Raw genomic sequence first — 13,937 nt, 5'->3', positions numbered from 1 at the left:
CCGAGAGTGACGTCGCAGGTTGCCAAACTTCTGCATCGTTACAGAGGAAGGTTGTAGGCAGCTTTGAGCAAACTTTTGAACTTACGTCTCTTAATGGAAGACAGTTAAGGTTCAAATGGCTCTGAGCACTATGGGATTTAACTTCTGAGGTCATCAGTCCCCTAGAACTTAGAACTACTTAAACCTAACTAACCTAAGGACATCACACACATCCATGCCCGAGGCAGGATTCGAACCTGCGACCGTAGCGGTCGCGCGGTTCCAGACTGTAGCGCCTAGAACCGCTCGGCCACTCCGGCCGGCGACAATTAAGGGGTTTGGAATGAGTGATCCTTTAATTTTGTTGCACATTGAAGGTTGTAAGTTCATATCTCGTAATACAGCCCTTTGACAAATTTAAATATTTTGCTGTCAGTAACAGAAAGAGAGAGACTGAATCATAGGTCTTGATTACGTTATTCACTGTATACACTAAAAGAAGCATGCATGTAATTTCATATGAAACTGTTTGTAGCTAACAAAATGTTTATAATAACAGTTTAAATAAAGGAAATCAAAGCCTTTAACACAGAGTCTACTGCAAGGTCTTCGTAATGCCGTTTAAGATTTCTTCGACGATCTTATGATTAGAAGAATGAATAATTAATTACTCATAGATAGCCACTGTAATCATGCTAATTAAATACGGGGCGTGTTAGTGGTATCTAGAATCGCAGTCTTTCGAATCACAGAAGTGAACATTTTGAATGTCTCCGGAAACTTGCAGCGAAAATCGTACAGTAGGTTTATTGGGACTTTTTGTTCAGGACATGGACGTAGGTAGGAGACGCCATAGTGAGTAGATGCGTGTAGCAGGACAGGTATTTTGGAGGCGCCACAGTGAGTGGATGCATGGTGTAGGGACTCGGTGGGTAGTTATACTGTGATGATTTTGCGATTGTTCAGTAAATCTGCTGTTTATATAGAACTCACGGCTATCTGTTTTGCCAGCTGAGTGAAAATAACGGAAGCGCAGAGAATCTCTTCGCTCTACATTTTAGAAGAGTTATTGTACGAACTCAGGACCAGAAGGCGACAGGTGAAATGTTGCATATAATGTTGATGACCCAAAGTGTATACGGAGAGAAAGTGTCGAAAAACTGTAAATAAAAATATTCCGGTAAAGCTTTATATGAGGTGGTAGACGGGAGAATGAAAGCAAACTAGGAGGTCCAAATCCTCTCCAATACACATGAACGATCCCGATTGACAGTGTTCTTACAGAAGTATTACAGAATTAGACTTAAAAAAATCTAGGGAATTTGTCAGCAGAGAGAAGTTTAATGTTTAAATACGGGACAGAAGATAATAAACAAGTCGATTTCACTTAACATAACTATATCATTTATTCATACCGTTGGTATGGTAACTTAGTGAAACGGAAGGAGGTCGAGAGCAAAGAAGAGGAGATGGAGTTTTATTGAGAGGAGACCAAGATTTTATTCGAAATAGCCTAGCTTTGCACATTTGCCGCAAGCCTGCTCCTTGTCACAACGCTTAGGTACAGCTACATATTCTTTAACTATTTCTGACCGATTGATTCCAATTGGAATCACCAAATAATCTGGTTTGTGGAGCACATATTACGCAGCAAATGTTCCCAGATGGAATCATAAGATGGAGTTCTGTTTTCTGCCAACAGATTGTAGCACCTTGTTGGTCGATAATAATCGACTGTTAGGTCTCAATCTTTTGTTGTTTGTTGACATGCGCATGGCGTTCCTGTTTCGGTATGCAACTGCAACTTTGTAAAATAATAACAGGTATGCATTACATTTATAAATATTAGCTTTTATCGCTTTCTGTTGCTTTAGAATTAGAGAATAATGTGCTTATATTCAATTTCCACAATGAGAAAACAATGATTCCATTTGGAATCAGTAGGTTTTTGTCATGTGCATACTTTAACATATGCTGATGTTGTTTACTGTCGATTAGACAGATATTTAGTTTCTGCTATCCACTTTTATCACTTCTAAATGGGTTATAAGAACAAATATTACATATAACCTGAAGAAGATACTGCTAATGGTTATTTTTAGTGATATTAGATTGCAATTTGTAGGTTATAAGTTACGATGTAATTACTAATTTTATATGCTTTATTTGTAGGTAAGTCGCGGTCACTGACAGATGCAGAAATTGTCGCAATTTTGGAAGGCGATATATCTGATTTTGAAGATGCTGACTTTGAAGAAGATCAGGAATCTAATTTGGAAGCTAGTGTTCAAGAGAGAGTTTTTGGTGATGAAGATCTTGCTAATGAAACTGTAAATATAGACTGTTTAGATATTCCTATGGGAATTCACACACTGAATGACAATTGAGGGGAAGAGCTAGATGAGACTCCCCTCGCTGCACGTCTTGAAGTACAAAATTCAAGTGATCTACATGTATGTCAGGTAAGAAGCAGACGTCGGCTACACAAAAATATGGAACCAGTAGATGTGGCCTATCAGTCCACAGTTACTGATCCGCCAAATGAAGAATTAACCCCACTGAATTACACTGAAAAATTTATTGATAGCACCATCATTCAGAACATAGTAGATCAAACAAATCTATATTCTACGCAAGAAAAAACAGGGTAGTCCATAGACACATCTACAATTGAGGTGTCACAGTTTCTTGGAATCCATATTTTAGCTGAAGTTGTTCCAATGCCAAAGTATAGGATGTACTGGGCTGCTTCTACCTGTTATGAGCCTATAGCAGGAACTATGTCACGAGATCGATTTTGTAAGTTGAGGACTTATTCACACTAAACAATAATTATAACATGGTACCAAGAGAACACAAAGACTATGGCAAATTGTCCAAAATTAGACCTTTTGTCGATCCTCTGAGAAATATATATTTTTTTAAATTGAGCCAGAGGAGTATAACTCAGTAGATGAGATGATGATCTCGCTGAAGTCTCATACATCTATGCTGCAATATATGAAGAGCAAGTCACACCGATGGAGAGTGAAAGTATTTTCACGGATTGGAGTAAGTGGCTTTGTGTATGATTTTGAAATATATGTGGGTAAAGGGACAAAAGTGGAAGATGGCCCTTTAGATATGAGTGGTAATGTCATCATGAGGCTTGTAGATAATTTGTCTAAACATCAAAACTACAAATTATTTGTTGACAATTGGTTTGCCTACTATTATTTGGCTATGGAGCTAAAGAAGCTGGGAATCTACACGGTGGGAACTCTGTCAAAGAATCGACTGGCAGAGTGCTCTTTGCAAACAGATTGTTCTTTGAAACAAACTGGTCAAGGGTCTAATGATTACAGATTAGAGACAAATGAGAACATCATGTTGCTAAAATGGTTTGACAATAAGGGAATCTACCTTATTTCTTCATATAAAAGTCAAGAGTCCCTTGAAGATGTAAGACGATGGTCAGTTGCTGCTAAGCAATACGTCAATGCCCCTAGACCTGCCATAGTAAAAGAGTACAACACTTTTATGAGGGGTGTTGACCTACATGACATGCTAGTACAACTCTAGGGAACAAATTTCAAGGGGCATCGGTTCTACCTCAGAATAATATTTCATCTTGTCAACATGACATGTGTTAAGGCGGTCTGTTGTACAGAAGACATTGTGGACAGAAAATGTAAAATACAGACCACTACTTGATTTTGTCAGTGATATTGCAGAAGGTCTTTTGAAGAGGGGTAATGCAGAACCAAAAAAGAGAGGGCGTCCAGCCAGTTCATCAAGTCCAAATCCAACGAAGAAGAGGAGAACAGGTAAAGCGAATCGTCCAGTTGCTAATGTACACTATGATGTTATAGGCCACTGGCCAGAACACCTCCCTGACAAAGTAAAACGTAAATTGTGGATAACAAGCTATTCTAGGATGAAGTGTATGAAATGCAATGTCTCAGTTTGTCTTAACAAGGATACAAACTGTTTCAGGGATTTTAATGTAATATGTTGATTGTTGCCACGTATTAACTAAAAAAATGTTGCTGTAACAAAAAATTCAAATTTCCATAATTTAATGTGTATTTTGTAAAATGTGCGTAGTTTTGCTTAAATAAAACGTGAACTGTCAAAAGGAAAAATGTTTATTTTTTTGCTCTCACATGCCAGCCGAAGTGGCCAAGCGGTTCTAGGCGCTTCAGTCTGGGACCGCGCGACCGCTACGGTCGCAGGTTCGAATCCTGCCTCGGGCATGGATGTGTGTGATGTCCTTAGGTTAGTTAGGTTTAAGTAGTTCTAAGTTCTAGGGGTCTGGCCTCAGATGTTAAGTCCCATAGCGCCAGAGCCATTTGAATCATGTTTTTGCTCTCACATGTCACACCATTGTTCCAATGATTTCAACTGGAGTCATTTCAAAAATCTTACACCAAAATATATTTTTCAAAAATACGATTAAAATTCTTACTCACTGTATCCTAAAGATCACATAAATTGAAAGAAAAAAATTTTCAGTGGTAGAATATAATTCAGGTCAGAAAGGATTGATGGTCAGTGTTTCGAACTGTATGTAGACCCTGACTCTTTGGAGTACGAGTTGACGAACCCTGGGGGAGACCTAAATTATGTTTTTCACTGGACGCTTCCCCTTTGGTCCTGTCTTGAATTGTATTGCTACTTCTTCCTTAAATTCTTCCTCTGAAATATTTTTGCTCAAGTTGATCTCGTAAAGTTCTTGTAGGAAGTCCTTAAGTGTTAATGTAGCAGGTGTCTGATAGACAGCCAGAAGTAGTCTAAGTGTTCGGAGCTCCTCACATTTGTTATTCTTTAGCTGTGCAGTTTTCTCATGATTTTTTTCCATCCTCTTATGTCTCTACTTCCAGAATCACTGTATTTGCTGTCGACCTAATGGTTCAAATGGTTCAAATGGCTCTGAGCGCTATGAAACTTAACATCTGTGGTCATCAGTCCCCTAGAACTTAGAACTACTTAAACCTAACTAACCTAAGGACATCACGCAACACCCAGTCATCACGAGGCAGAGAAAATCCCTGACCCCGCCGGGAATCGAACTCGGGAACCCGGGCGCGGGAAGCGAGAACGCTACCGCACGACCACGAGCTGCGGACTGTCGACCTAATGGCCTCGATTTTGATCTTATCTTGTCTAGGGTTGATAGTCTTTGTTAGGGTTTCTCTTACAGCCTTTACGTCGTGATTATTTGCTGATTTAAACAAAAGTACACTTTCTGTTTGTCTTTAGCTTGTTCAATGTGTTTTTCAACCTTCCTTATTGGTTTATGTGTTATGCCGTCTGCAGTGACTGCCGCAAAAGATAGTGGAACGGGCTTGTTTTCTATTTCAAGTCTTTGATTCTCTTCTTTAAGGTCTGTTGTTTCTTCCTCCAGGCGCTGGATTTGTGCTGCGAATCTGGGGCATTGGCAACGGCCAGTTCTTTCCGCACTCTGTGAGCCTCTTTACGAAGTTGTTCGTTTTGGTCTACTAGTTTACACCGTGTAAGAGCAAACGCCCATATTTTATTTCGTACATTGGCTGAGATTGCAGTGGTTGCCCTCTTCTGTCTTAGTTCGCTTACAAATTCAGGCAATTTGTCATCAATTACAGCGATCTTGTCTGCTGTTGTCGCATCCAAGTGTCATATCCGCAGAATTACTTCGCCTCTCTACACCAGTATTACGTGCGTTATTTTCACCCCTTGACGATGTGGCGCTACCACTGCTGGGACTTGCTGCGGCTGCTGCCAGCTCGGGTCACTGAATTTTTCGTGTCTACGCTTAAACGTGGAGACGGAGCCGGCAAAGTCAAAGAAATGCGACACACACGTCTTAGCTTTTTCAATGTGCGAATTGTCGAGAGTTAGCGTCGCCTTTGTGTTGACATAAGTCTTCTATGAGTCTAAACAGGCTTCTAAGGTCCACTCGCCTCCCACAACAATGTTTATTAGCAACAGCAGCAGTAGTAGTACGGAGGTATGCTGTCTGCAAGGCCATCGTTTGGTTTCGCTCGCTGAGACACCTGTCTAGATGCGCGAGGCGAACAAGAACAGCTGAAGGCTGCTGACGCGTCGGTTGCCGTTGCCGTTCACGGCGAAATCGGTGCATTGCTGCGAGGCAAGGCGTGGCGCGGCGTGCTGACGCGTGAGAACCGACTGGCTGATGCGAGAGACCGACAAGCGCAGGGCTGGCGGAAGGGCGGCGAGCCCTCCGCTCCCTCGGTGTACAAGCGCCCCGACGTATGAATAACCACAAAACTTTATTCACTCTCCGTATGTAAATCACAACACCTAACGAGTAAGCAATAAACATACTGAATGAACTTTTCACTCTGCAGTGGAGTGTGCACTGATATGAAACTTCCTGGAACATTAAAACTGTGTGCCGGACCGAGACTCGAACTCGGGACCGCAACGTCCGTTCTTCCAGGAGTGCCAGTTCCGCAAGTTTCGCAGGAGAGCTTCTGTAAAGTTTGGAAAGTAGGAGACGAGGTACTGGCGGAATTGAAGCTGTGAGGGCGGGTCGTGAGTCGTGCTTGGGTTGCTCTGTTAGTAGATCACTTGCCCGTGAAAGGCAAAGGCCCGGAGTTCGAGTCTCGATCCGTTACACAGTTTTAAACTGCCAGAAAGTTTAATAAACACACTGTGTGAAAAAACACTCCCGGCACATGCGAACGTAAACACCAACTGTTCCTGCTCAGTTTTAACCTAAGAAAACTGCATCGAGGTGCGGAGCCACGTCACGGTGTTACCGGCTTGGCAGCCATCTTGGGTGCGAAACGGGAATGTTCAACCTGGTGCATAATTCGGACGATTGCCTTCAATGCTCACGGCGATTTTGCCTGATTGGCATACTGATTCTGGACCCTATGGCGTTCGAACGAAAGCTTTTTGGTCGCCCTCTATATATAATTGTGTGTGTGTGTGTGTGTGTGTGTGTGTTCAAAATGGTTCAAATGGCTCTGAGCACTATGGGACTTAACATCTGAGGTCATCAGTCCCCTAGAACTTAGAACTACTTAAACCTAACTAACCTAAGGACAACACACACATCCATGCCCGAGGCAGGATTCGAACCTGCGACCGTAGCGGTCCCGCGGTTCCAGACTGAAGCGCCTAGAAGCGCTCGGCCACACCGGCCGGCTGTGTGTGTGTGTGTGTGTGTGTGTGTGTGTGTGTGTGTGTGTGCGTGCGTGCGTGCGTATGTGTTAATGAGGGCGTTCGCAAATGATACTGTGTTTATAGGAATTCACAACGCCAGGAAACCGTAGCGCATTGTAGGAAGACTGCAGAGAATTAATTGTTGTTGCGGCGGCTACCAGCTGATTCTCGCCCTAAACTGATGTGACTCAGTGCCCGTAAACAGTCGCAAAGTATTCTTATTATTTGATTACACAATCTGACGATTGTTCACTAGAAATTGTCGTTGGAATTACATAACGAGTTGTGTATATCCGGAGCTATTTAAATTGAAACGACGACATAACTAGGAAAAACTGCCAGACTGAAATTCCTTCGAGAAATCCTAAGGAAATACGTTTCATCCACGAAGGAGGTCGTTTACAAAACCATCGTTCGGCCGATTCTTACATTCTGCTCATCAGACTGGGGTCCTTGTTATGTTGGGTTAGTAGCGGCGATATGTACAATCCGAAGAACATCACCAGGTCTCATCAGGGTTCGTTTAATGAGCACGAGGGAGTGAAGAAGATGTTCATCCGACTCCAGTGGTAGTCACTGCAAGACAGGCAATGCACGTTAACTCAGAGATCTACTGTTACAATTTTGCGAGCGTACGTTCGAGGAAGTGTGAAGCAGCGTGACACTTCCTCCCACATATCGCGAAATGTCCATGACAGTAACATCAGAGGCGTTCTAACTCTTACAGAGCATAGAACAAGGCACAGTGGAAATGATAGTGTTACACTGCGACATACAACGAAGGTGGTTTGCCAAGTATAGATGTAGATGTAGGTCAAGGGGACAATAACACCATTACCATTTTGGGGTGAAGAGGTGCAGCCCAGAATAACGTTAGAAAAGTAAAGCTGTTGTCCCATTCTGCTCAAGTAAGTTTTCAATGACTGCAAAGCCGAGGGGTATTTTCTTACGATTTCTATCAAATCGACAGGGCCAGATGACATTGTCGTTATGACACTCGAATTGTGTACTGAAAGAGTGGATGTTCAATTTTTGTCTACCTATTATGATTTACATTTTTCATGGTGCCGCAAAAGACAAGTCAGCACAAAGCTGTGACGATTCGTAAATTAGACAACAGCTATTTTCGTTTTTCAGCCATGCCCAACAAGAACAACCACCCTGTCCCCGCTTGTTAGAGAAATAAAAGTAAAGTGAGTCCGATGTACCAATTCAAAAAGATTTTTTATGTAAGATAATGAATAAATGTTTAGCTTTCCAGGTAACAAGGGCAACATAACGAAGAAACATTTTTTCTTTATTGTTTTAAGGTGGATGGAGCACCATAAATGAATCGAAAAATGGAGTCTGCACAGGAAAAGGCACGGCTCGTTTCTTGGTTTGTTGAAACGAAGTCAGATACCCAGGTTCAGAGAAGTTTCCAAACGGAATACGGGAAACCACCATCCTCTCAGGCAACAAAAAGAAAATGGCACAGGAGCTTCATGGAAACAGGAAGTGAGAATCTGAGGCACCACATAGGCAGGGCAAAGAGAAGTGACGAAGATACGCAGATAATTCGACAGGTTTTCCAGCGTTCACCACGGAAGTCTGTTCGTAAGGCATCAAAAGAACTGGGAATCCCTGGTATGACAATGCACCGGATACTCTGAGAGCGTTTTTATCTGTTCCTCTGAACTTGGGTGTCTGACTTCTTACCAATAAACCAAGCCATTCACTGTGTCTTTCCCTGTACAGAATCAATTTTTTGATTCATTTGTTGTGTTACAGCCACCGTTCAACAACAAAAAAGACTTTTTTCAGTTATGTTGCTCACGTCACTTGTAAAGGTAAAACAGTTAATCATTATCTAACACAAAAAAATGTTGTTGAGTTGGTGCATCAGCCAAACTTTTTTTCTCAAAGTTAATTAAGGTCGAGTCTTATGACACTGAAATTATAACTTACCTTTTGGGACACCCTGTACAATAGAAGATGTGACAGTGCTGTCAGTGAGTGGTACCGGTGAATGGAAAGATTGAAAAACAAAAACTAAACTATAATCAATTCTTGAGTCGGTTAATTGTAACAATTGAGGAAAAATTCTATGAAAAGGCGTAGTAGCGGCTCGTGCGGGCTAAGAAAATGGGTCTTGAACATGCCCCTATGGTACCACAGACACGTTCTGTAATGAAGTGCAGTGCGTACAATGTATTCACTAGCATGTCAGAAAAAAGATCAATGAATCACAGTGTACCTGTAAATACACTAGTGGCCATTAAAATTGCTACACCACGAATATGAAGTGCTACAGACGCGAAATTTAACCGACAGGAAGAAGATGCTGTGATATGCAAATGATTAGCTTTTCAGAGCATTCACACTAGGTTGGCGCCGGTGGTGACACCTACAACGTGCTGACAGGAGGAAAGTTTCTAACCGATTTCTCATACACAAACAGCAGTTGACCGGCGTTGCCTGGTGAAACGTTGTTGTGATGCCTCGTGCAAGGAGGAGAAATGCGTACCATCACGTTTCCGACTTTGATGAAGGTCGGTAATAAGGAACGCCGGGCTGCATCCCAACGGCCTCGTATCACTAGCAGTCGAGATGACAGACATCTTATCCTCATGGCTGTAACGGATCGTGCAGCCACGTCTCGATCCCTGAGTCAACAGATGGGGACGTTTGCAAGACAACAACCATCTGCACGAACAGTTCGACGACGTTTGCAGCAGCATGGACTATTAGCTCTGAGACCATGGCTGCGGTTACCCTTGACGCTGCATCACAGACAGGAGCGCCTGCAATGGTGTACTCAACGACGAACCTGGGTGCACGAATGGCAAAACGTTATTTTTTCGGATGAATCCAGGTTCTGTTTACAGCATCATGATGATCGCATCCGTGTTTGGCGACATCGCGGTGAACGAACATTGGAAGCGTGTATTCGTCATCGCCATACTGGCATAACACCCGGCGTGATGGTATGGGGTGCCATTGGTTACACGTCTCGGTCACCCATTGTTCGCACTGACGGCACTTTGAACAGTGGACGTTACATTTCACATGTGTTACGACCCGTGGCTCTTCCCTTCATTCCGTCCCTGCGAAACCCCACATTTCAGCAGGATAACGCACGACCGCATGTTGCAGGTCCTGTACGGGCCTTTCTGGATGCAGAAAATGTTCGACTGCTGCCCTGGCCAGCACATTCTCCAGATCTCTCACCAACTGAAAACGTCTGGTCAATGGTGGCCGTGCAACTGGCTCGTCACAATACGCCAGTCACTACTCTTGATGAACTGTGGTATCGTGTTGAAGCTGCATGGGCAGCTGTACCTGTACACGCCATCGAAGCTCTGTTTGACTCAATGCCCAGGCGTATCAAGGCCGTTATTACGGCCAGAGGTGGTTGTTCTGGGTACTGATTTCTCAGGATCTATGATCCCAAATTCCTTGAAAATGTAAACAAATGTCAGTTCTAGTATAATATATTTGTGCAATGAATACGCGTTTATCATCTGCATTTCTTCTTGGTGTAGCGATTTTAATGGCCAGTAGTGTAAAAACTAATTAAGAGAAAGCTGTCATCTCTAAATTACAACAATTTCAAACGACAGTGAAATGTATAACTAGTAAATGAAATGGAAAACCCCTGTGAGACAACGTACCTTACCACTCAGGTGCGTGTCATTGGTAAAAGATACAGTGGCCGGCTTGGTTACTTTGAACAGCCAGAGCGTAAGGTTCTTGTCAGGGATGCTCCTCAGGTCCTTAGGGAGCGAAGGGCGGAAAGCGACGCGGACCCACAGAGCAGCAGCCTTCACCCGCAGTTCTGGGCCAGCTGCTTCCCCTTCCATTTCTTGAAATCGAGAGAATTCAAGATGGGTCTGGCCATTTAAGGTGTGACCTGGAAACATAAAGAGTACAGTTGTTAGTTGTCTGGACACATGAACTGTAATTGTTATTTTTATTGTCTAAATACAGACAGCAAGTAAGTAAAAAAAAAAACATATATGATCGTGCCCAACGTAAAGTACTGAGGGACTGGAAAAAAAGCGCAGGTGACGCCTGTATATAAGAAGGGTAGAAGGACGGATCCTCAAAATTACAGACCAATATCCTTAACATCGGTTTGTTGTAGGCTTCTCGAACATATTCTCAGTTCGAATATAATGAATTTCCTTGAGACAGAGAAGTTGCTATTCATGCATCAGCACGGCTTTAGAAAGCATCGCTCCTGCGAAACGCAACTCGCCCTTTTTTCACATGATATCTTGCGAACCATGGATGAGGGGTATCAGACGGATGCCATATTCCTTGACTTCTGGAAAGCGTTTGACTCGGTGCCCCACAGCAGACTCCTAACTAAGGTACGAGCATATGGGATTGCTTCCCAAGTATGTAAGTGGCTCGAAGACTTCTTAAGTAACAGAGCCCAGCACGTTGTCCTCGATGGTGAGTGTTCATCGAAGGTGAGGGTATCATCTGGAGTGCCCCAGGGAAGTGTGGTAGGTCCGCTGTTGTTTTCTATCTACATAAATGATCTTTTGGATAGGGTGGATAGCAATGTGCGGCTGTTTGCTGATGATGCTGTGGTGTACGGGAAGGTGTCATCGTTGAGTGACTGTAGGAGGATACAAGATGACTTGTACAGGATTTGTGATTGGTGTAAAGAATGGCAGCTAACTCTATATATAGATAAATGTAAATTAATGCAGATGAATAGGAAAAAGAATCCCGTAATATTTGAATACTCCATTAGTAGTGTAGCGCTTGACACAGTCACGTCGATTAATTATTTGGGCGTAACATTGCAGAGCGATATGAAGTAGGACAAGCATGTAATGGCAGTTGTGGAGAAGGCGGATAGTCGTCTTCGGTTCATTGGTAGAATTTTGGAAAGATGTGGTTCATCTGTAAAGGAGACCGCTTATAAAACACTAATACGACCTATTCTTGAGTACTGCTCGAGCGTTTGGGATCCCTATCAGGTCGGATTGAGGGAGGACATAGAAGCAATTCAGAGGTGAGCTGCTAGATTTGTTACTGGTAAGTTTGATCATCACGCGAGTGTTACGGAAATGCTTCGGGAACTCGGGTGGGAGTCTCTAGAGGAAAGGATGCGTTCTTTTCGTGAATCGCTACTGAGGAAATTTAGAGAACCAGCATTTGAGGCTGACTGCAGTACAATTCTACTGCCGCCAACTTACATTTCGTGGAAAGATCAAAAAGATAAGATAAGAGAAATTAGAACTCGTACAGGGGCATATAGGCAGTCATTTTTCCATCGTTCTGTTTGGGAGTGGAACAGGGAGAGAAGATGCTAGTTGTGGTACGAGGTACCCTCCGCCACGCACCACATGGTGGATTGCGGAGTATGTATGTAAATGTAAATCTTTCAGGTTCTTTCGTAATGAAATGTGCAGTTACCCTAGATGCTATTAGCACTGTTACTAAACTATGTTGCGTATAGCGTGTATACAAAGTAATCGCGAGTAGTGAACTATCAAATGACTCAAGTAATAGTAAGTAGAACAGTATATAGATCAGCTTGGTTCCTGAAGTGTTTAGTTTCTGAGTTAATGCCGATGACTTATTTTCTTACGTATTTCGTTGCTTCTTGAAAGTAACTTTGATATCAAATGTACCCATAGCCGAAGACAATAATGCATATGTGTTCCATGTTAATCGATTAGTGGGCAGCTTGTCCGAATCGCGCTTGCAGGAGACATTTAAACCGCTGGTATCAGACTGGTAAGGGGAAGAGAGGTGATAACGTAAAGTATCACCTGACGTTCTATGAAAAAATGCGTTTTTAACCATCACCTGTTTATTTTAAAACATAAATGTCGACCGGTTTCGGTCATGGACCACCTTCACAGGAAGTAAGATGAAAACAGATAAGGTAAAAACACATTTCATGTTCCATTTAGACTGATATAACGTCAATACTGTCATAATGAGAAATCACAATCAATAGTCAAGTACAGCACTTCCAGAAGCCACGAATACGATTCACAGTGATTAATATCACTAGGCTATGCACGGTTGGCAGTGGCGTGTTTGTTGCTGTTAGAAGTACATCTACATGACTACTCTGCAATTCACATTTAAGTGCTTGGCAGAAGGTTCGTCGAACCACAATCATTCTATCTCTCTACCAATCCACTCCCGAACAGCGCGCGGGAAAAACGAACACCTAAACCTTTCTGTTCGAGCTCTGATTTCTCTTATTTTATTTTGATGATCATTCCTACCTATGTATGTTGGGCTCAACAAAATATTTTCGCATTCGGAAGAGAAAATTGGTGACTGAAATTTCGTAAATAGATCCCGCCGCGACGAAAAACGTCTTTGCTGTAATGACTTCCATCCCAATTCGCGTATCATATCTGCCACACTCTCTCCCCTACTACGTGATAATACAAAACGAGCTGCCCTTTTTTGCACCCTTTCGATGTCCTCCGTCAATCCCACCTGGTAAGGATCCCACACCGCGCAGCAATATTCTAACAGAGGACGAACGAGTGTAGTGTAAGCTGTCTCTTTAGTGGACTTGTTGCATCTTCTAAGTGTCCTGCCAATGAAACGCAACCTTTGGCTCGCCTTCCCCACAATATTATCTATGTGGTCTTTCCAACTGAAGTTGTTCGTAATTTTAACACCCAGGTACTTAGTTGAATTGACAGCATTGAGAATTGTACTATTTATCGAGTAATCGAATTCCAACGGATTTCTTTTGGAACTCATGTGGATCACCTAGTTTAACTTGTCGCGAAATTGAAGTAGATAATTCCTGTGAGTTAGTATGGGCAGAGGTC

The 13,937-nt window shown here is 42.7% G+C and overlaps 1 protein-coding gene across 1 annotated transcript in view; it reads right to left on the bottom strand.

The window, feature by feature from the left end:
• Positions 1 to 13,937, bottom strand: part of LOC124556390 (inhibin beta chain-like) — a 71,570-nt gene that overhangs the window by 21,338 nt on the left and 36,295 nt on the right. Inside the window, exon 3 of the mRNA XM_047130353.1 lies at positions 10,785 to 11,023. Coding sequence (XP_046986309.1) covers positions 10,785 to 11,023 — 239 coding nt within the window. The remainder of the gene's footprint in view (positions 1 to 10,784; positions 11,024 to 13,937) is intronic.

The sequence above is a fragment of the Schistocerca americana genome, chromosome X (genome assembly GCF_021461395.2).
Source record: "Schistocerca americana isolate TAMUIC-IGC-003095 chromosome X, iqSchAmer2.1, whole genome shotgun sequence".
Lineage (NCBI taxonomy): Eukaryota > Metazoa > Arthropoda > Insecta > Orthoptera > Acrididae > Schistocerca > Schistocerca americana.
Note: the sequence above shows the minus strand (reverse complement) of the source record. Positions and strands in the feature narration are given on the sequence as shown.